The 24,376-nt window shown below is 48.1% G+C and overlaps 1 protein-coding gene across 1 annotated transcript in view; it reads left to right on the top strand.

Moving 5' to 3' along the window:
* HGTX (HGTX homeodomain transcription factor) overlaps positions 1 to 10,591 on the top strand; it is a 31,654-nt gene extending 21,063 nt beyond the window's left edge. Inside the window, exons 2-3 of the mRNA XM_084586905.1 lie at positions 7,209 to 7,378; positions 10,367 to 10,591. Of these exons, the coding sequence (XP_084443031.1) occupies positions 7,209 to 7,378; positions 10,367 to 10,591 (395 nt within the window). The remainder of the gene's footprint in view (positions 1 to 7,208; positions 7,379 to 10,366) is intronic.
* Positions 10,592 to 24,376: the final 13,785 nt, after the last annotated feature.

Here is a 24,376-nt window from a genome sequence, read left to right as displayed (position 1 = left end):
ATAGAGCGCAAGCCGAACACCGCGGGCCTTTCTCAAAATTTACTCGGACCCGGCGGGCTTCGTTTCCCGGCGATTAATCAGCGCCGCTACACGGCAGAGGAGGGCGAAGATGGCCGGCCATCCATCCGCGGGCCGCCATTTGTTCTCGTGGTTAACGGCACCACCCTCCTGCGACGGTTCGCGCGGTACCGCAGAGAGCGGGCCTAAATGATAGCCGCGGTTGGCCGGCCGGTCTATAACCGCCCACCGGGTCCACTCGGGTGTCCACACTCGGGCCTGCGTGCTTATGCAATAAATTGTACCCTAGCTGCGCCACGCGTGGCCGCCGGAGTTCTCTGCAGGTGTGCAGGCTTTGTTCACAGCGCGAAGTTCCATCACTTGCGGGTGGTACGGCGGTTTCTGCCTCTTTTTCTGTTCGATGCAAGCCGCGCGCCGCCAATTCTTTTTGTTTTCTTCGCGTGTTCTTTTTTTTTTTTTTTAGTCGGTCGATTTTCCTTCAATGATATTTTCTTGTTGGCCTCAAAAGGATAGGTTTCTTCTTTCTGTGAAGCGCGCAGGTGGACTTCCACATTAGTAATAAAACCCCCGCAGCCCTCCTTATTGTATGCAGTCAACATATTACGAAATTTCATTTTGGCGTTTGAAAATAAAACAAAAACACGTAAAAACCCATACAACATTACTGTTGGCTGTGTACATAACTTATCTGATGCTTTATCTCATACGTCGACGCTGAAGCCTGAACGTAACCTCGCTTCCCCCTCCCGCCAATTTATGGATTTTGAGGTCTCCGAGCCGCTGTAATTCCATCGAGGCAAACAGTGGAGGAGGGCGGCTTTAGTGACTTCGGCCATTCGTGTTTATGTTCACTGACGCGAGCAGGTTGTAGTGGGTAAACGAAGGACTCATTTCCGGTGTCGATTTCCTCGCATTTGTCGTGCTCTCTTCCCAGCGTGCACGTAAAGGTATGGCCACCGTCTCACGTTTGCACGCCTTTTAAAAGATCATGTCAAACGGTGTGCTTCAGCGATCGCAGCGCGACATGGACGCATGATTGGCATACAGCTCGAGCCGTATGCACACACGTGTCGGGAGCACCTTTGCTGTTTCGGTCACCATCATGCTTGGCTTGAGCGCTCGTGCATTGATATCCACGTCGACATGGTATCAACAAGAGCCAAGTTGAAAACTGCTGGCGACTCGGATATTCTTTTCTTAGCCTTCAAAAGGCGTGGTCACCCGCCACGTTGTTGGTCTGCACAAGCAAAAAAAAAAGAAAAAGCAAATCCCTGAGCGAAGTTATGACACAGGTGCCGTCATTTCGCGTTTCGCTAATTAGCAAATAACGGGTACTGATGAAGAAAGCTGCAATGCCTATCACTTACACGTGCCTACAACGTGGCGGTAAGAGGCCCCTCAGAGAACTCTGCATTGTGTTTTCTATGAAGCGAGATTTGCGCTCCGCTCAATTCAGAAAAAAAAAAAAAAAAAGAAAGAAAGAACTTCAGATTAATGGCTTCGGTGAAATTGTGCACGACGAACGATGGTACAAGCGTTGCAGTATTGCGTGCTATTGAGGAAAATAACACCTTCTTTTTATTATTTCTTACTTTCTCTTATCAGCTCGCTGAACTTAAAGCATTCGCGTCCGTACACAGCACTCATGAGCTGAATAAAATCCGCATCCGTTCGGCACGGGAGATCGCACACGTACACACAGGACCGCATCCGCTCATTTCGGGGCTACTAACGGGGCCAGGGTGTACCGGCAACGCGTGACGAGTGCAAGTGTAGCAGCGCATTGAAATGAGCCCCTATTAAACTGCGCTGAACAGCTTTTCATCATTGCGCCAGGCGTTTCATCCAGTTCAGCGCGCCCATATACGTGCCCGGTTTCTCTCTCTCTCTCTCTCTCTCTATATATATATATATATATATATATATATATATATATATATATATATATATATATATATATATATATATAGGCCCTTCCGTCTTGTGGCCGCTCAATACGCCTTAACCGCGAGAAAATCATTCCAGTCATTTCCCGCATCCACTTATCGAGAGAGAACACGTGTCTATCGGGCGCGGAACGAAACAAACCGCCAGCCGCTCTCGACCGCGGGGGCCGAGCCCGCAATTCGTGTAACACGCTCAAAAACAGCAAGCACAAACAGAGCGAAACGGCGCGCCGCCGCTATCGCAACAGGGCCGCGCGGTGTCGAGACATGTCAATATCATATATTTGACGCGCGGGCCGCATTGACTTATGGCAAGCGACGCCGGGGCCAGCGAGCTGTCAAAAATGCGGGGCTCTCCCCCGTGTGCATTAGGACTGGAGCTGGTTTATGGCGTCCCGCGATTCGCAACCCAATATCGAGAGCCGTTGGCAAAGCAGCTGCGGCCGCCGCCAGGCAGCGACAGCCGGCGCCCGCGGAGCGCGTTCGCAGCCAATTCTTCGCCACCGGAGTGCGCGCAGCAAATAATCGCTCACCGGCTCCCCAACTCGCTCGCGGAGACGCGGGGCGCAGTGCAACCGTGGGCGCTGTTATGGAGCCCCTCAGGTGCGCGCGATTGCCTCCTTTCATTTGCATCTGTCCGAGGGAAAGCAGTGCGGGACAAACAAGAGAGTAAGGAGCGTGCCTAATGTGAGCCGTATACGGAGCGCTAGTGATGCGTGTGTACACGTGTAAAGAGCATCTTTATCCCCTTTTTGGGGCGTTCATCGAAATTCTGATGTCTCTCTTTTGGCTCTCAAAACGCGGACAAACAGGAATGCAGTGCAGATGCTTTGAGACGAGATAAAACGGTCATGTTTTAGCATATATGTACACCGGGTGCAACGTAGCTTTTCGTGCACAGATGGCGGTTGATGGAGACAACGACGGGCAATGCACAGCGCGAGAGAGTGTTGAATTTTACCGAGCGGGGTAATCCGCTGCTACCATAGCCAGGACGTTCTACACGCGCTTCCTCCAAGGAATTGATGGGTTCGAGTCCATAGTTTTCTGACGAAGGTTTTGTCTGAAGCTTGAGCGCCCCCATAATTCTTCTCTCTCTGGCTGCCGACTGCGCACGCCAGGAAGACACTTTGCTATGTATGCGGCAGCTATAGGCTAAAGCGCAAGACAATTTTCTTGCTCGGGGTATATAGGATGGCCGGATGAATGTCTTCGCATTAAATTCGACGCGGTAACAAACAGATAAAGCTATATATCTTTGGGTATTTGAATCTGCCCTTTAAGAGGGACTCCCATTATTTCGTGAACATTTTCGTTGTTCCTGTTCGTTCCAAACGTCTGCACGTTAACACTTATGCGATAGGGCATTGGAGAAGCTGCGTAAGTTTGGAAGCATGCAGGAGACGCAAAGGCCTGCAGCTCGAGTGCGGCCACCGAACAGAATGCATTGTCTGCACCGCAACAAGGTTCATACGCACCTGCTTTATTTCTTCATCTAGACTGTTGTATAAAATAAACTGTACTCCGGCATGACCAAGCAGCAGCCCTATACAGTAGCATAGATGAACTGCATAGACAAGAAAGAGAAAAAAATATATGTTTGCATTTTCAAACGCTCCTCGTCAAGCGGAGTTGTCAGAGCGTGCTTTGGAGAGGACGCAATAAAATGAACGCCATCGTCGATCTAGCCTCTCGTATAACAAACAAAGGTAAAAAAGTGCGTAGCGTAGACCCTTGCTTTATGGCGTAGACCTTGTGAGTCAGTTGCGCTTATACGTTTAGAAGAAGCTCCACTTCGGTTCATAAAGCTCCGCCCTTATTCACTGTTCGAATTCGTAGCCGCGACACGCAGTTTGCTGAGCAAGCGTGTCGTCAAAAATAATTAGAAACCTAAATTTGCGTTAATAAGTGAAAACTTAGAACCCCCTCCCCTCATTTATTTATTTATTTATTTCTGAAGCAGCCGCCTTTCGCAAGAACTCATATTTTCATGCGGTTCATTGCTCGCCGCTCTGAGTGATGATCCTGGTGGTTACCACTGTGGCTTTGTCTGCACGGCTTTGCGTGCGTCAAGCAGCAGAATGAAATGGATCGAGTGATGTATAACGTTCCATGCACGGGTCAGAGACCCACTAGTTCAATACAAGTGCACGTTGTAAAGTAATATAATTTTAGGGCGATCCTGCATGAAAATGCTTTGGCTTTCTGCGCTAAGAACTTGTTCATATCTAGAATACCGTCTTGTCTTCAAGCTTGCTTTTCAAAACCATATTCCGAATTTATTTCCAAATAACGTGATGATGCAATGAGTCAATATACAGAAGGAGGTCCCAGGGTTATATAATCGCAGGCGGAGTCTCCTATGCTACTGTATGATGAAGAGCAATCAGCGCATTAAAAGTCACAAAACAATAAAAAAAAATAGTTTCGATTCAACAGGCGTACTTTAAATATAAAGCTGCAAGTAGAAAATTACTTCGAATTCATAAGGCAGCTCATTACAAAATGATATGGCTGAAAACTGTATACCGAATTTGCCATAATTAATGTGAATTTAGGCAGCAGTAAATTATGTAGAAATGCAACACATGTAGAGTTAAAATTCTGGAGCACACCGGATGGAAATACGGGTGTCCTTAGCTCAGATACATGCCAGAGGAAAGTTGTGTCATATACATTAAAAAAAAAAAAACATTTTGAGTAATTAGCTCTGAATAAGGGTAGAGGGGGGTGCCTCAGTTATCAAGTCGAACCAATATTTCGACAAGCGGACTTGTCTTCGTCTGGGACAAGTCGCACTTGTCGAAACGTTGGCTCGACTTGCGAACTGAGGTTCCGCCCTCTACCCTTGTTCAGTGCTCCTTCATACTGTGTAACCATCTTCTTCCTCACGTTCTACATGCAATCAGTTGCGATATCAGTTGAAATATATGGTCGGTATCCGCCCAGTCTAGCAGTTAACAGTAAATGTTTGAACTAAGTACAGAACCTTTCACTATTACCTTTTATAAAATGTTTGTCCACGAAAGGTAGCAATTAAGTTGGTCTGGAATTACTAAGGGAGGTTGAATTCCCCTTTTTCAAAGACAAGTATCGCTTTGGCTGTTTTGAATTGCTCATGAAATATACCAGTTTCGGAGACAAGGTTAAATATATGGCTTAAACAGGCGCTATGCCTGCGCTAATTTAACATCTTTTACAGAAATCATATCTAATTTATGTCCGGTTGTTTCAAGTTCAATATGACGGAACGAATTTTCTCGTAGTTATAGTTGACGCGTGCATGAGGCACTGACGACTGCTAGCGTTGGAATAGTTCCGAAACTTTTATGTATTGGAAAGGTTATAATAAGCCATTCATTTACTAGAATCGATGCCGCTCGGCATTAGGCGCCGTTAGTGAACATTGGCAAAAGAAAGTATAAAATTTATTGTCATGGCGTGAGGTGGCTAACAGGTTAATATTAATATTACCTAACAGTTTTATTTTCAAAAGATTACTGAGGAGTTACACTCAAGAGGGCACAGTTAAACCTAGCAGGATCGAATGAACATGAACGGAAAATGGAACCACGCACAATTTTTCTGCCGTTGTTAAAAACTATATGAAAGCAATTTTGATTCAAATTAACCCACATCTTGGAATGCCAGTTGCCATTGTGTCTATTGTATGCCAAGCAATGTAGTACATATGTACCAGAACCACTATAAGCATCAGGCACGATGAGAATATCCACTAGAATAGCCCGATAGCCCATAGAGGTTTTTATCACTGGGTGTGTAAGAATGAGGGAGGTCAAAGTGCAGTCTCTCTTTGTTTCCCAAGAAATAAGTTCGTTGCTTGACCAGTTCTGCGTGATTATTTTGCGCGTCCCGAACAAAGGAAAGCATTCAATGTGATAGAGGTCTGTTGAGATGTTGAACTCAAATAAATTTCGTGCTGTCTACCATAAATTATAAGACAGCCGTTGAGAAACGCCATATACTAACAGATTGACCACGCCAACAGCAGGACAAAGGCCTCCGTACCCCTCCAATGAAACCTGTTCTGCAGCCTGGTTGCTGCAAGCAGTCGGTGTGTTAGGTTGCGACTAGCATGTACTATTATACACCAGGGTGGCCAAATCCTGTTCCTTTTAGTGAGTGGTGGTGGTGGTAGTGGTTTATTATTATTAAATAATTAAAAAGAACGAAAATAGTGTTGCTGGCGGCTGCAACTGCTATCAAAATCATCTGAAGCACCTGAGCGGCTGCCGGCGGGAAAGAAAAGGGGATAGGGAGAGGATAGCGAGGGGAAGTATAAAGCGGAGCGATAAGAAGAAAGGACAGGGGGAGCTTTCGGCTCTGGTCTCTTGGATCAGGTGCACCCTCGGCCATTGTCGTCGGCCAGTGCTTATACTTGGCATTGATAAATGATAAATGCGTGACAGCATTGATAAATACGTGAACACGAACTATACTGAAGACGTATGTCATGAGTTTGAGCCTCAAGAAAAGAAAAAAAAAAAAGACATCTTCGGGCAAAGCAATCCACATTGACGCACTCAATTCCACGCGGTCTCAGATTGGTGCGAGCATTTTCCTTCAGCCGACGGCAAAATTTCTTCCCTGCAAAGCTCTCGTCTTAATTTGCCGATCAGAGGATTCAATGAATCACCACTAACTGTTCTTCCAGCTTACCGCGCGCAGGCATTGAGGCATTATAGGTCTAAGATTTACTTTTGCCGCCACGGCATATACGACAGCGACATTCGACTGTGCTCGCAAGCCGCTCACGCGAGTATAGCAAATAGCGCAGCTGTGCACGTGCCGGTATATATTACAGATGGTTCCGGGTGGTAAATTTCAGTTTTATTACAATTCAGGATCAATCTGCCGTTTTTTATTGAACTCGGATTTCTTCCTCTGTAAGATAACGAAACTCTCGCCTGTACAGTGTGTCAATTGTTTCAGGACGTGTGCCGTATTTGCCGTATACGCTGCTCAAACTCAAGTAAAAGCAGATACACTCTGCACCGGCCAGTACATGTATAGTCCTCAAACACTTAGGCGCGAATTTCCACGGCATTTGGTTCCTGCATGTCATTCAGCAAATAGACTGGCTGGTTCAGTCTCTTGTGTGAAAACGAACGTGGCACATGCCCGATCTTTGTTGTTGAGTCAGGGGTTATAGGGGGTGTAATTAGGAGGCAAAATTTTCAAAGAGCACGCAGCTGACGACTGCTGTCTGTCTTTTTGGCGCAGTGGCCCAGAACTGCCTCGACAAGGACGGCAAGAAGAAGCACACACGGCCCACCTTCTCCGGACACCAGATCTACGTTTTAGAGAAGACCTTCGAGCAGACCAAGTATCTCGCAGGACCCGAGAGAGCAAAACTTGCCTACGCCCTTGGCATGTCCGAAAGTCAAGTAAAAGTACGTTGGCCTCTCTTCGCGCTCGTGCGCTTCTATTTCTGTCAGTCTCGTCTAAAATATTTACGGCGCCAAAGGGAGGCTTTTGCACTGCTAAATGTTTCTGTATCGGTAACTGAACGAGAGCGAACTTCGGCTATTTTCTGCTTCATGCATTGCGCTTAACGGCTAAGTCAATATGCATCTGCAGTAGTCTAACAGCAGGCACATGCCAATATTATATTTTTTTTTTTTTCGGGAGGGGTCCAAGAAATTTTCTCGTATCAAAAGGGAATAAAGGGGGGGGGGGGGGGGGGGGCTCTGGTCCACCCATGAATATGGGCTTTTCAAAACATTCGGCAGGCCCTGAGTGGCAGGTTCTCCTTGTTTTCGGCATAACTCACTGTCTAACGTGTTCCATCACTGCAGGAAAGTATCTCATGTTTTCGAAGCAGAATTCTGACAACAAAGGACAGGTCATGTGACATTGATTAGATGCATTCGATGGTTGCTGAATCTGCACCCCTCCACCATTTCACAGCTTGATAAAAAGTGGCACAATGTGGCTTGTTATCAGTGCGGCCTTCCACGGGTAAGATGGCGTTTCCAAAACTAAAGCCAAATCCTCCCGCTCCGTGTATGTCGAGGTGTGCATCTTTAAAGAAAGAGAGCGCAACCCTTAGCGACCTAGCTATTAATTTCAGGTTGCGACTGAGATAATTAATTGACTTTCTTTCTGGAGTGGATTGTGCCATTGTTAAATGTGCTTTACATGAATATCGCGCGTTAGTGGTTCTTTAAAAAGTAATTCATTAATTATGTTGTCTAAAACCTGAAATCATGTTGTCTGGTATAAAATGCGATAGCTACCTATACATGGCGTTGCCGTTAGCTTGACATGCAACACAGCTCCTGCCCACTATACTGGATCCATCAGATTACTGAGCGGATCGTACACAGCGGACTTTCCGACGGAGCTCCGCAGCTATGTCATTGTGCCGTAGAAATGCGTCTTGCTGGGAACGCCAGATTTTCTTTTCATTGTTACTGAGCGCTTCTGACAGCCGAAAGAGAGGTCGGCCTCCCTCTCTTTCTGCTCTCTGAACGCTTTCTCTATTTTCAAATCCCTGCTTTGCGGTGCAGCTCTATTTGCAGGCGCTTTTTGTGGTTGGTCCTCACGTCAAGAGGATATATATACGCTCTATAGACGTGACTTTACGCTGCCAGACAATGCACTACTGCATGATCAAATCTTTATACATGCACATATTCTTCTATACGCGTACTTTTTTCTTTCTTTTTTTTTTTTTTTGCGGACAGGCTAATGTTTAGAGTGATTAACGGCATTGTTCCGAGATGTTTTTGTTTTTGTCTCCTATATCAATGTTTTATCATCTGCCAACACTGATCCTTAGCTTGAGAGCCAATGCTATATTTTCTTTTTTTTTTTTTCCGGTGCCTGGAGAGAGCTATACTTGCGACAGACGCTATTAGCGGGGCGGTAACTCTTCTGCTTGACTAACGAGAACGCTAAGAAGAAGAAGAAAAAAAAAGATGCAAGGTTAAAGAAGGGTCCCCCAGAGTGCGGCTCATCTGGTAACCACCAGTGGGCAATCAGAAGACAATAAGGACTTTTTGCCAGCCTTGCTCGTTGTGTCCTGAATAGGCGTGAAATGGCGCTCCTGCTGGTTCGCTAACGACCGCCAATCTCGGGACAAGAGAACTAACTGCCTTTCATTCGGTCGCGCTGCTGCCCTCTCGCCCCCGCCGACGCGAAACGGTCGCGTGCCTGCACAAGTGGGGCGCGCCGCAGCGGGGTCCCTTGCAGCCGCTCATACGGCAAGCAGCGGGCGCCTCATTTGCTCTCGCCGCGTCCGAGGTTCCAATCACGAGGGAGGAGGGGGGAGCTGGTGATCAACAGATGCCCGCGGTGGTGGCTTTCATTACTGCGCTTAGAGGAGGGAGGCTGAGCAGGCACAGCTTGTTGTGCCACATAGGAAGCATGGCCGTCCCGAACAACAGCGGAAAGGCTGTAGCTCGCCTTCTCGTTGTCGTCTTCTGTGCTTGGGCCAGGAGGTGCGACATTAGTTGCCGATTCGCTCCACTTTGAATGCATCGGCGTGTAAATGCAGCCGCTGGGGTGCCTGCTTAAGCTCTCCGTGTGGCGCTATGGTCAGAGCTGTAGACAAAACGGCGCGTGTAGATTGACGCTCTGGCATCCGCCCTTCTGCGTCGCTTGTAACGACCTTGTCGCAATGCGAGCGCCGTTTCCTCCTGCGCGTATCGTACCAGTTTTTACGCACACATTCGTTTCAATGCGTCGTTCTTTCTGAAGGTGTACACTTCCGTAATAATGTTCATGTATGAATACTCATTCCTATAAACTGATATAGTCAAAAATGATTTTATAATCGGCATCTTATTGCTAAAAGGAAGGGAGTTTGTGGGGAGTTTATGAAGTGCTTTTTTACGCTCTTCGCAAAGTTTTCTTTTAACAGCTGCCCTTGACTTAGCCGGCTCAAGATGACCTGTTTTGCGTCATCGAGCGCGAAATGCTACCAAGGGCATGTTTTCTTGCACGAGAGGAAGGCGCGCTAAAATAGCCTATCCCAGAAATATTAAAAAACACGAGTCGTTAAAATTCTCTTTGTACATGAATGTTAGTTGTAGGCAGTGCGCATGCCCGCTGCGCTGCTCAGTGAAAGGTAGTAGTTGTACCGCGATAGCAAGAACATTTTATCAGCGTATGCTGGTCACCAGCTGTGCGCTTGTTGACATAGGAGATTGTGCAGAGAAGATTTTCCGTGTATAGCTTGTGCGTCAGACGGATGTATGCTTGACCTAGTCTCTTTAAGTTGGTGGTCAACTGGCATGCATATTTAAAGCTTTGTTCTACTATGTTGCTCATCAATTTCCGAGTGCGTCTCACGTGCATTTCGCCGCCAAATTTTCATTGGAGGGGGCGAGAAGCACATACCAACAATGACAACAGCTGTTTCATTGGGTTCGCAGGTGTGGTTCCAAAATCGGAGAACGAAGTGGAGGAAGAAACACGCGGCCGAGATGGCCACCGCCAAGAAGAAACACGACAACGAGGCCGAGCAGCTGCGCCACGAAGACGTGTCCGACCACGACGAGCTGGAGCACGGCGACGCCAAGAAGATGCGTCAGGAGGACCCGCTGCTACGACATCACCACCGCGACGACCGGCGGCCCGACAGCTTAGCCTCCATCTAGGCCCCGGGCCCGCGGCGCCGCCACACAGTGCAATACTCCTCTCCCCGTGCATTAGCGTTCTTACTGTACATACTGATCACCCCCCGAGAAATTGTACATAATGACTGTGCGCAACGCCGCACCTCGGGGCGGGCGAAGCAGAAAGAAACAAAGAGAGTGCGAAGCGCGGCATTCGCTCGCCTGCTCTTTGGGACTTGTCTTCCATGCGCCTCCTGGTCCTCCCTGGACTCTGAGGTTGTCGCCGCCCAGCCGCAGCCCAGCGAGGACTCAACTTCCTAGTCGCAGCCACCGGCTGTGCCCGCCTCGTCGTCAGTGGAGCTCTCTGGCTCGCAGTGACTTGGTGCGCGCTCCTCGGCTCAAAGGCCACAGTTCGCGCCTACTCAGGACTCACCCCTCAGATGCGCGAGCACGCTTGTTCGCGCCGATATGTGAAAGAGTGCGCGAAAGTCAGTTCCTTCAGAGAGACGCACCCGCCAAGCGACGCTTTCGACACGCGAGGGATGCAGTCGAAAATGCGCTCGCGTGTGCTCAAACGAGGCGGATATAGTACGCTGGAAGCTGCTGTGTTTACACCCGCGGTTCTTCAATTAGGTCTTTCATATGAAATACGTATCGTGCATGTGTCTAGTATTCTACGAACCTCCGAGAATCCCTCCTAGCGCTGTGCCAGACGTGCTATGAGGACGACGCACATAAAGAAAGATACGTTTGCCTACTGCTTTGCGTTGGCAGCCTTCGCTGCGCTGTTCAGGTTGTCCATTGCTTCCCAGTTCAAACATAACAAGAGCTCCTCGCACGCTGCGATAATCAAATCGGATATGTATTTTATTTCGCATTTTACGACACAAAACTCGGTACACGAAAGACACGTATACCAAAAGCACGAATTAACCTGGATTTGTTTACCCAGGTCCAAGTTATTGAACCGTGCACGAGTAATAGGAAAATAAAAAGCGCATGAAAATCTGATTCTAAGCTGCATTTTCAGTGACGAACGGGGACTTACAGGACCCTATAACCTGAAAAATTCATTGACAATTTTTTGTTTCTTCCTTCTCTTTTTTTTTTCTTTTTACAAAGAGAATTCTAGGAATGGCACTGCAGGTATTTAGATACCCCTCGACCGACGTCGCTGAACGGTGTACTTCATACCAAATCAAAAGCCCTACAACGTTCCTTGCACGTTGTGATGCAGCAGTGACAGATCTGAATTAAATACGCGTCTCGACATTCGAAGAAAAATCTCGTTCCGGACAAAAACGGCTTGATCCAATGCGGTATAGAGCGCATGCGTATATTGGTCAGGTCCTCGGACTAACTCGCAAGGTCGGCTTGCACGTGATTCACGTTTTATGACAGTGATATCATGTAATTTTTACAGGTTATTTCATAAATAAAGTAAAGTATGTTTATCAGTAGGTGCAATTTATATCCCATCTGGTGTTTGCAAAAACAAATAAAAACAGAAAATGATGTTGGAGACAAGTAGGCGTATACAGGGGTAAGGTATTGTTGTATCGGTAAGCGTTCCGAGGAATAGAACTTCGCAGAACGTAGTTAACAACGATGAGCGCATAAGAAAGTAAAAAGTGGTGGTGTAAAGAATTCCGCCTATTATTTCATTGCAGTGACTTGTCGTTAGCACGCCCCGCTCCCGAATAATGTCACCAATCAGCATTAAATAGACGGAGTAGAGTGACGCCCCTGTCTATTGTGCCTGGCTTGTAACCCTTTTCCCATAGGACAGTGTGATTGCAAACCTCCTTCGGGAAGCCCAGGCGAGCATCGTGTCGTATTTTCTCGCCCTCTGTCGTATTCTTTGTTTACTTGGCTTGAGGTGCGTCAGTATGCACGTGTAAATATACGCTGTGACTTACATCTGTACGTGGAAATTTACTCTGTAGTGTAGGCAGCTAATATAGATTCCGTCTTGTCTTTTGAAAGCACTGAGAGCATATGTCATTCAAGGGGCAGAAGACCAAATTACTAGCAAAAAGAGAACACGGCTTCAAAACTGTAGGAACTTAACTCGGCATTTGTAATGCATTTCACTATATTGTGCTTAATTTGATGCGCACCCTTACAGATGCATCGTTTGACTGGGTATTTGCCGCAATTCTCTTGATACGCAAGAAAAACAAAACAAGGGGGACCTTTCGGTGCACAACTTTCTAAGCATGCATGTGTTGTCATTAGCGCAAATAGGCCTAAACGAAATCAACAATGTGTGTGAGGATATAAGCGTCGACCGTAAATGTTCCGTCTGTAAGACAGAATTTCACGCTGTCGGTCGGCATAGCGAAGGTTTACGACAACGACATTCCATGTGATCTCGACAAGTTGAACACAAGAGTACAAGGCCAGTCTTCAAAATCTCGTGGCAGATGTGCAGTGATGTTCCGCGACTGACCGTGTACGCAGACCTCGACTTCTGATCTTTCTTTTTACTTTGGCGATGAAGATTGACGACCCGACTGCATGTTTGCCGTCTTGCCGTTTCCGCGCGCGCAACATTCGGCTATGTGCTGGTTCTGTATATTTAAATGACTGTGTTATTTACAATATGTCTTTTTTTTTTTTTTTGCCGAAGCAATAAGAACAATAAAAAACGACATCTTCCAAACTAATTGATGGACTTTCAGTTATTTGTTTTCTTCAGGATTATTACCACTTCATGTAAGTATACGCATGGCATTATTTGTCTGTCCTGCGGTGATAAAATACACTGTCGAGGTGACTTGGTGAATAGATCCGCATCAAGAAGCACGCATGCTGGCATGACGGTCGCACACATATTTACGCATGCCTAGCAGTAAACAAAATTCCATGCAGTATGATTGAATCAAATCAATGCGCTCAAATATGTTCGGTGCGTGATCCCCACTGTTTCTCGTCGCTGCACAAAACCGGCACTGTCCACGCGATTTCCATGCTTCACCTGTACAAAATTGAGAATTATGTAAAACGAAACACCTTTCAACGTGAAAAGAGATTTAAGACTTCAATTATTTACCTCAAGGCTTGTAACAGATCCCAGTGCAGCCTCCATATTTATTTAGACTCTTTCAGGAGCTATAGCATGCCCGGACATCTCAAGACGCGAGCGATTTTGCACTGTTCGCCTTCATCGAAACGCAGTGGCTACAGCAATCATCAGTAATGCATTAGATCTTGTGCGCAGCATGTGGACTCAAGGGCGAAATATGTTAATTTAGATTCGATATGTTTGCGCTGCAAACTGATATCCTTCAGTGTAGAAGTACTTTCTACACTGAGCACAATACGATTTACGGCGAGTGTAGTTCCACGACATATAGAGGGCACCACTGGAAATCCAAAGTGACTGCCCGAGAGGGGGTCCGGCTAGACTTGTTCTGCGCTGGTAGGCAGTGCATTAAAATTAATATACGGGTTTGCTACTTTGTCGAGAAAGCTCTCAATGTAGGCTCCGTTGTGTTGCGCCACCGTAAAAGCAGTGCGCGCGCACTGCAAGTGCTGTAGAAACTATACCCGATCGACGCAGAGGGGATTGGTCTAGTATGCAAAGCTTTCGGATGCTGAGGGCAGCGGCGGAGTATATGGCTTGTACTGAGGTGGCTCTAATCGCTGCAAGAAAGGCGGCAGAGATGTACGTGTGCCGATAGAAACAGGGATACTGAAAAAAGTTACGGCTGTTACTTAGATTGTGATACTGATGGAAGCCGGTATTTCAACATGAAATGTGCGTTCACGCCACTGTATGTGTGTATACCCTGACCTCGTAGTCATCCACCCGATTTCAGCACATGCATCGTCGCACCTGGCTGCTTATATAAAAGCAAAATGCAAAGAACCATGGTCTGCATGGTAGCAGTGGGGGTCTGCAGGGCTCATTTCAACCCTGGTCATTTCATTTGGAGCACCACTGACAGGCATCGATTTTGAATGACGTAAATTGTGAACAAGCCTTGACGAAAGTATTTTTCAACAGTCATCGCTTGGCAATCAGAGTGGCTCCGACTTTATGAAGAGAATAGCAACAACTTCCCGGGTGCCGCAAATGCTACTACTGCAGCTGTGGACGTCCACGTCACAGTGAAATAGGGTACACAGTATATACGACGAAAATACTGAACATCCGGTATCTACTGCATAGTTGCAAATATTGTGCACAAAAAAAAATCGCGCGGAAAACATGAATTTGATTCCTTGCTTGGCCGCAGCGGTCATCGATAGAAAATGTTTCCCTCAAGAGTGGTTCACAATTTACGTTATAGTCAACGTCATTGTTCCTCGGCAATACTCTATTAAAAGAAAGCAATTTGATCAAAAATGCGCACTGAAAACCATCACAGCCTTGGTCACACGTTTTTCGGTGCGAACCTTGATTACTCAGCAGATCTCAAGAAGCGCTGGAAAATAATGACTAATCGAATAGAAATTACAAGCAGCTGCAGTCATATCGTTTGCTTGTTTCTTCGTCGTGCCCGCTCCTTTCACGCTGGGTAAAATGTTGACGTAATCTACTTGCCAATACTGAGATTGCATTGGCGAAATTATTCACTTTTTCTTCAGCTTACAATCGAGTGAAATTAAACATGCAGGTTCATTCCGTCTTACACCGCACTGTTAGAGCTGCCAAAAGAAAGAAAATTTAAACGCAGCTGTGGCATTTTGTGTTATATTTGGAGCTTTAAACGCGTGCATAGATTTTATAATGACCTGTTGTTATGGTAGTCTCGAAAACACTGCATGCAGCATCCAAAACAGAACAGTACGCCAAACGCTGTACACAATACACAAACACCGAATTGGGCGGCAGACGCCGCATCAAGCTGGGCGTCTTCCGCTTCGTCCACCCTTCGGGCGGTTCCTTAGGTAACCTCGTGGCGGCGAAGCCATATGTGGACTTGCGACTGTGACAATGTGTCATCAGCCTGCAATTGGGACGAGAGCAATGTATACTATTCATGTGCATGGCTCAGATCAAGGAGCTGAACATCTCACTGCACTGCGAGTTTAAGGTCGTACCGATGCAAAACACTTTCTACCTCGTGTAACACTATAGCATTTTTACTGGACCTCAATTTGTTCACAATAGGGCTCTTTCACGCAACAGTACCTGTGTTGTTTACAATCGCTCCTGAGAAAGACAGAGTTGCGAGACAGTATTGTGTTTGTCTGTTATTCTCTGTTGCCCCTGTTTTTCGAGCTCATTTTTTTAGAGCGAAGCTCTTTGGCGCCCGCCCTAGCTCCGCAGCTGGGGCAGCGCTGAAGCCCCTCAACAAACGTTTATTGAAGAACTTTAGACAGCGCGCGTTCCTGCCGCCACCGTTCGCCGCTGCGTGTACCCCCTCCCCCTCACCCTCCCCTCTTCCTCCGTGGCAGCGATGGTGTCTCCGGTTGCCGAGCCCCGCCGGGGTGGTGGTAAGACGCCCGACTACTGTGCCGGAGTTCCCGGGTTCGAACCCGACCTCGGCGGCTGCGTTTCGATGGAGGCGAAACGAAGAGGCGTCGTGTGCTGTGCGATGTCAGCGCACGTTAAAGATCCCCAGGTGGTCGAAATTACTCCGTAGCCCTCCACTACGGCTCCTCTTTCTCTCTTTCCATTTTCACTCCCATCTTCCTCCCTTCCCTTACGGCGTGTTTGAGGTGTCCACAGAAAACAAGTGAGACAGTTAACGCGCTTTTCCCTTCCTATAAATCAATCAATCAATCTCCGGTTGCCGAAGCGCCGGCTCGGCATCAGCGGATCACGGTGCGTGCATCCCAAGCCGAAACGCAGAGTCACGTTCTCTTCACACGCTAGCGGCGTCAGCGGCATCAGTCAGTTGCTGCTATCTCTGCACCGCGCAACGTTCCTATGGGCCGATGCGCTGCCTCCCGCGACCTCCCGATAACTTAATTGCTCTCTTCGCTCTTCCTCCAATACCACCCCTGTGCGGCGGCAACTAGAGCGCCGGATCGGTGGCAGCGGATCTCGATATGTGCACCGCCCGAGACGAAAAGAATAGCCGCCGCCATTCGCGCCACTGCGAACCGCCTGCCTAAAAGTTGTCTGTAATTGTACAAACATGTCTTGCTCGAATTGTTTGCCTCAATCTATCGAAACGCTGAAACAGCTTATGATTTGCGCTGAAATTTCGCATTAGGAAGTAATGTAATAGTCGGCAATTTTTTCCTAATCTGAACGCATTCCAACTAGCCCAGTTCGCCGTGCTCATAGGTTGGAAAGACGCCACAAACTATGTTTGTGACGGTGGACACTTTCTACGAGGTTTTGCAAGGAATTATCAAATGTGCAATATGTCTTGTAAGATTATTGTGCAGTGTTTCTCTGATATATATCTCTGGTGTCCTCATGATCGCAAGACACCTCTTAAGGCCTCCATTTCAAGTAGTAACGATGGTGATCCCGTATACGGTGAAGAAAGCGCGGTTATTAATTTTTATTAATTTCGCTCTTGGCGGCGTTCTTACTGGACGCTGCCTTACGGCGATTTCCACTGGTCGCTACGGAGCACGTTTTGTTGCTCCGGGACGAGATTTCGATTTCCACTGGTCGACCAAGATAGGTTGCGCGTATTCCGCTGGTCGTTTGGGGTAACTCGGGACGCTCCAGCTCGATCCGCCGACCGAAGTCGGATCTCGCCGGAAGTCCTAGTCGCTGACGCGGTCACTTCCGGATGCTGCTGGATTCTTTTGGCTGTTTTTGACCGTTTCAGCGACATCGGCAGAGGACGCTGGATGTCATCGTTTTTTGCGCGAATATGTCGAAGTGCGTCTATCGAAAAACGTCTGCGGCGTTAAAAAAAAATGAGAAAGCAAGTTGTTGAGGGCTGCACTCCTACCTATTTATCAACCGTAAACATTTTGGCGCTGGGATGCGGCTACAACTTTCGAAACCGGCTCAGCTTTACTTCCGCCGCGCGCTCTACACGTTCCGCTGGTCGACCAAGGCTGATTCGCTCTGTAGCGCTTTGGGTCGGCTCGGGCGCCCAGCTCCGATCGACCAGTGGAAATCGCCATTAGTGTTCAAGCCCGCGTATTTGTGTTTATTTGTCAACGCGCGCATCTTGTGTTGCTCTCTGCTTGCTGCTCCTGTGTTACCCCAGTTTTTTTTTTTTTTCGGGCCCAGAAAAATGAATAACGGAGTTAAAAAAAAAACAAAAAAAAAACTCCATTTTACCTCTATCGAGGAATAATACGTGGCAACGACAATTTTACCAAGCCCTCGTGGGCGCGTAGATCCGCGATTCGGCCCACATTGCCAGTTAGTCCACGCTTTGTGGACGAGGGCGCTTTCCGTATACGTTCAGAACGCGATACCGAGAGCGGCAATGCCCATAAACCGCAAAAAAAAAGGGGCGGGAGGGGGGGGGGGGGGGGGGGGTGGCTAATGGTTTATAGGGGTTTAAAGTTCCAAAGTGACTCAAGTTATGAGGCTCGCCGTAATGGAGGGTTCCGTAAATGTCTACTACATGAGGACCGCAAAAACAAAGGCTGCCTCAAAGTTTCACCAGCATAAGGGAAGTCAGGTGTGACCAAGAAGGTCATAAAAAAAAAAAAAAAACTGGGATATTTTTATAACCTCCTTGGGTGTCACCCATTATGGAGGTCTCGCATGCTAAGCTCCACTCTAGTTCAGCACCTCTTCCGCGTTGGTCTGTGACAAATTAGCACCACCATCGTCATTCAATGCTTTTCGTGCACTGTGTGAAGCTCCTGGAATTTCTCCACTGAAGTAATGGAGATTTGAGGCCACTTCACTGCCACGCACGTATAGTATATAGTGCAGTGGTAGCGGTGACTGCGGGTCGTTGCGCTGCCGTCGCCACTTCATGGCGCAAAGAGAAGGCTCCATTCAACTATCGCTGTTAGCAAAGCTGTGTGGTGTGGCGTTACCATTATGATATTAGGGTCATTTAGGCGTGCACGGGCCTTAACAATCACTGGAGGGGCGGTAAGTAAAGCAATCTTTGACACTTCGCAGCACGAGAAGACGAAAGATCTGAATTCGTTTTGTTCCGTTGTTTTGCAGCCTTTTATTCTGTGTTCTGCTTGCTCTATTTTTGAAATTCAGGTAGTTATAAAGCATATAAGAGAGGATTTGTAGTGGCACCTTGTTGATTCCGTTTTTTTTTTAATACTCAGTACTTACCTTAAGTAAGGTATAAGTTAAATGCTCCGCATATATAACTAGGAAAGAGTAGTAAGTTGATTTTGGCACGTTGTATTTCCTTGTATCTGGGCTTTGTTGTTTATGTGTTTGTTTAGTACCGCTATTTCTGTCAGTATCACTTCTGACTCTCGTAACTCTCTGCGCATGTCGCCCGTCATTAAGAGTCCTTTTTTTTTTCCTCCTAAATCCGTAGATCAGCGTGATGATTCGTGCATGTATTCAAGTATATCGCCACTGAAAAGATAGGACAAAGCCTCTTGGCAACAAGCTCGATGTACTCCTGAATGCTTTAAGAGCGCTACTAGTTCAAATTACATGCTCAGAAACGCTGAAACAGTGGGCTGAAATAGTCAGGACTGTAAATTTGAAAAAGAGATCTGTATAGTAAAGAATACGGCTGTGCACGCTTATCCACGAACGGAAACTGTCGAAAAAGGAGCTCAAATCAGGAAGTGCACAAAGAGGAGGCGCAAGGGAATTCGCATGGAACAAAGCGAAATCCAGAGTATGGGGCACCTTTGCACCGAAACTGCTCTGCGCGGGGATCGAGAGCGTGGCGAGAGTTGCTTATCGTCGTCGCATGCGCGGCTCATTTCCGCGTGTCCGCGGGTGATTCGAGGAGCGCGCCTTTGTGGCGCGCGTTCCGCTCTCGCAGGCCGCGGTTCGTGAGAAATGCCCATGCAGGGGCGCGACCCGGTGCTCGCGAGCTGGCCGCCAACGGGTTCCTTGCATAACAAATTGAGTGCCAGGGCGGACACAAAGGAGGTTGACCACATAATCGAAATATCTCTCGAGCTCCAGTGCGTGTGCGTGTCCTTACGGCGCGATCGACTTTTCATCGGCGTCCTATCAACATCCTGTGCCACAAAGGAAAGCGACCGGCGAGCACGCACTTTTGTCGCTGATAAATCTTTTCATCCTCTCTCTCTCTGGCCGGGCATTAACAAATGGCGCGAGCGGTTGTCGCTGTCCCCACCGGCCGGGGGTTTCCTTTGACACGCATTGTCGCCGCGTGAAACGCTGGCGGAACGACAGTGCCCCAACGCGGGTTCCGTCCCTCTCCCCACCTTTTGAAAAAAAGGGGAGAGGGGGTCCTTGCTGGCTGGGTCCATTGTCGCAGCCGCTCCGCGGAGTTGCTCCTTTCCCTTCTCTGGCAACTTGGCTGAAAAGATTTAATCGCTGTCCCCCCCCCCCCCCCCCGCCCCCCCCCCCCCCCCCCCCCGCGCTGACCGCCGCTCGGGGCCATTATATTTAAGGCCTATTAAGAGATGCCGGTGGTTTTCGCAGGCCGCTTTGTCGCCCGGTTGACTTTCGAGCGAGGGCAGCAGCCGATGATCGGCTGTCGGCGACTACGCCTCGGCGGCACGCACGGCTGTCAGCGCGCCTGAAAGGGCCGCGAGTCAAGCGGGGCCGCCTGAAAGGGCCGGGGCTCACCCACGGCTTGAGGCGGAGCAGGCCCCTTTGTCGCGTCACGCATGGGTCCATATGGCCGCCTGTTCCTTAAAAGGCCGCTCGAGTTAATACCGCAAAATTTGTACACACTGCTGGGCGCGGGGACATCTGGACATGCAGAGGTGCGTCCTTCGGAAGAAGCCAAGGAAGGAATCGCCCGCTGCGGTGCTGGCACGCAGCATCATCGCTACGGGAGGTCGGCGATGTTTTCCCTGGGCTATCTTATATGGCAAATGCACAAATGCATCTTCCTTTACTGCGACTTGGTGGGATTGAAGTCGCTTCAATGTGAATGGGGCTGGAGCATCGCACTGCAGCAGAGGCTAACTGGAACTCACTCATCGCATTTGCTCAAGAGTGACGTTTCTTTCCGCTTTACATTAAGCGTAATCAAAACTTAATGAAGCGCATTTCAAATACTTCTTACTAGGTAAACCGCACTCTTTCCCGTCTATTTGCTTCGCTGAATAAATTCTGGAGTGTAAAAAAAGGCAACAAAAGAGAAAGTGGAAGCGTGTTCTTTGGCTCGGCTTACCGAAAAGAACGCCAGGGGCGAGCCAGTGGCGGCGGAGAGGACGGTTACTGTGTGCCAGGCCCGGGGCGACCGGCAGCGCAACACGGCGTACAATGACACCCACTTAACAAAGCGGACACTCTGGCAAAGCCCAAAGTCAAATAACAAAGCCGGCCGTGAGCTGCCAAATGGGGCAACGTCAGCGAGCGCGCGAGCGGCCATCTTCCAGGGGCTCCACCTTCCATTCAAACGAGTCAACATTATATTCCGATGGGCCGAAATACTCGATGACATTTCTGCCTTTTAGCTTGACAAACGACCGCTCCCCGGTCTTAATCCCTCGCCCTCTGGGTCGAGGAAGGGGCGAGAAGGAACCGAAGGGGCCCGAATTCAGCCAAGCGCGCCGGCTCAATGGAACGAGACTGCGCAAACACGCGGCCGCCGCCCGAGAGAGGAGGGGCGCGCGAAGGAGCCGAGGAGGCCCGATTTGTGCCGAGCCAAGCCGCGGCTCAATGGAGCGCGGGGCTGGCGCTTCGCCTCTCGAGAGGATATCGGCGCGATGGCGAGCCCTCCAAGCGTTTCATTGAAATTTATTGACTGCCTTTGAGTCTCTGGATCGCATGTCAACGCGAGACCCCCCTTTGTGGAGCCCCCATCTGGACCCTGGCGCCACTTGAATGACGCGATGCCGCGATCGTCCTTGTCGAGCCGTGTCCGACAAGGTGCGATGCGCTCCACGCAGGCTCCGAATAATGCCGATCCGGTTGGAGACCCTGCCTGACCGCCTGACCCTGCTCGGGGGCGCAGGGGGTGCTGGCGTCGAAACTCTGGGCTGCTGGCGGAAAAAAACTACACGTTCCCAATCCTTACTGTCGCGCCAGAGTTGTCTTGCGACATGGAGATCCGTATTGCAGACTTTCTCAACGGTCCGGTTGTTGGAAGGGTCTCTATGTCAAAATTACACTTCGGTAAAGCGACAAAGATTGCGTTTTTCACAAAACTTCGCTAAAAAAATATGTGGGCAAGGCAAAGCAACACGGCAATACTGACACTGCTGCCGTTCACTTATCACAGACGGGATTCGGAACTGCATATGTGCCGCAAAAAAAAAAAAAAAAAAAAAAAATTGATGACAACTAATTTGACTCCACAATTGCCTCAACAGATGAGGACAAAAGAAGAAGGTGTTCAGTAAAGCGTTTCTTTGGGTTCTTTGTGAAGAAATAATTATACAAGGATTGATCTACTACCATGTAATATTGTCGACATGACATACACGATAAATGAAAATCAATAACAAGAATATACGAAGGTAGACCGGAAAACAGCCTCCTGAAGAGGACAGAAATGAAGCGAAACACAGACGTGTATGTTTGAAAGGAATCGATGAACGTGTACGCTCGAAGTGACTGCCCCCGAGGGACGTCTAAGTTCAATATACTTTTCTTGATGTTAAATTGGCAGTCAGAACCTCAACAGGAAGTACCAAGTAAGGCGCTTTCAGGCACGTTGGTTCACAGTCTCAGGCATATCTTAGAGCAAGAGAAACGGTAAACATTCGCTAGCCTCCTTGCCTTCTTTTGTCCGCGATTACAGTTAAGGGCAACAGAGCCGCGAAACATGCGAGCCGTCCTCTCTCCGCGATATGGTCCAATAGGCGCGGCTATTCAAAGACGTGTTGTCAGACATGCATATGCACAGAGCCACAAAAAAAAAAAAAAAAAAATACATAATAATAATAATTATAATTCTAATCGAGAGCTGCAGTAAACAGCAAACGCGGGAATTTTAACTATATTTATTTCGTCTAAAGAACTGGTGGTGACACTGTACTTACCAAACAAGTAGCGGCTGCTCATTTTGTCTTTGCAATGTTCTATCCATTCATGAAGAAAACACCTTGAAGTTTGGCTCGAATGCTTTGCTTGCACTCTTTAGCAGCCTGGTTAAAAGTCACGGGTAGGGGCCGTGCGTTACAAATGCCAGACAGCCCCTTGGACCGACGAAGAGCCGCAGTTTGGCCACCCCTGCCTTCGCAGTGGAGAAAAGGTGTGTCTGTGATCCTCCATATGACCACTCGGCCGGCATTGCTCGCAGGCGGCGACTTGAGGAACTAGAAGAGACACCTGAAGTGAGCCTAGCCTCACTCCTAGGCTCAAAGAGAGGCGTCTAAAGGACACGTGTGATAATCTCACCAGGAAGAAGCAACTTCGAATTCACGGAGAGCCCTTTCACTGGAGGTGCACCCTCTGATCTCGTGCTTGAGCGATTCGGTACAGTAGTCGGTGTCCCATTGGAATTATTGTGGAGGCCGGATTCCTATAGAGTCGAATTTGTGGATCGGTTTAAGTAGGCAGTGTTATTGTCTTTGCCCTATTGTTTGGGAGGGAGGAGTGTCAGGCTCCGATAGCGTCGATAAATTAATTTCGCTTCCAGTCAGCATCGAGGCCCGGAGTAAAAACGTCTTACGGATTCAAATCAAAACCCCGTTTCCTCGATCGCAAACCATGAATAAAAGCCGCGCCTTTTTCTTTTCATTTCTCTCCTTTTCTCCCCTCTCACATGCGCACCTTTGCCGCGTAACAAACGTACGTAGTACATTGTCCACTAGCGGGCCCCTGTGACCAAGGATTCAATTATCTTGTCGGGCAAGCAAGAATGACGCATAACACTTCGACATTGCATGGCGACGGCGTGGTTCTTGCTCGAGCGGACCAGGGAAGATGGAGAGGAGCGGGACATTATTGGTTCCCGCGAGTGGATCCCGACTCGCCAGCCGAGCATCAAAGCTTTGCTGGTAGTCATCGCTTTCTGTTGATCTTGCAAGTATAGCGGTGACGCAGCTCAATAGGGGACGTACTAATAATAACGCACACAGTTTAATCGTTTGCGGAATGTGGTATCAGTGAAGCCCAAAGCCACAATTTCATCGCCGCCTTTGCGCCCATCCCGGAATAGACGCAGCGAATCAAGCGGTGCTCCCCTTAATCTCGAACGATACGTTCCGAGTGCACAGAAATCTATCCTTTAAAGTAGTCGGTTTTTACAACTTATGGCGGCGTACGTGATACGTTGGGAAGAACATATATATGCGGAAGGTATATTTTAGAAAACGCTGGCAACTTTCATGCATATTCCCTGTGCGTTGGTGAGCATCGCCTTTCCTTTTATTTTCTTTTTCGTAGAAGAAAATAATGGTGCAGCTCGTATACATTCGCGGAATGAATTCAATTTGAGCCGCATATGTCTTAAATAAAAGCTCGAAGCAGTTGTCAATGTTACTGCTCTTATTCAACTCGTTCGTTGTGCCAAAGCGCAGGTATGAACAGCGACTCTTACAAACCGACGTTTACGGCTGGGGCGGCTACGATAATCCCTGGTCCGGAGGCTTATCGAAAAATTTTATATGAAGGCAGATCAGTGACCCGATAGTGCGCATTCGGGAGAAAACAAGACGCTCGGTTGTGCTGACAATGGCTGCCGTTTTTTGAGAGGCACAGGCATCGGGATAAAATTAAGTGGTGACACTACTGCAAAGCAACCGGTTACACGGTATATAGCGCATTCATAGCGACCGAAACAAACTCGCGTTTTTATTTTTTTTTTTAAATCAAATACATTACAAGTATAAGCCTCCCTCCTCGTTTAAGCAAATGCG

Source organism: Amblyomma maculatum, chromosome 1, assembly GCF_055883805.1.
Source record: "Amblyomma maculatum isolate TAMU_Amacu chromosome 1, ASM5588380v1, whole genome shotgun sequence".
Lineage (NCBI taxonomy): Eukaryota > Metazoa > Arthropoda > Arachnida > Ixodida > Ixodidae > Amblyomma > Amblyomma maculatum.
The sequence above is the reverse complement of the archived record's forward strand: the minus strand, read 5'-3'. Positions and strand labels throughout refer to the sequence as shown.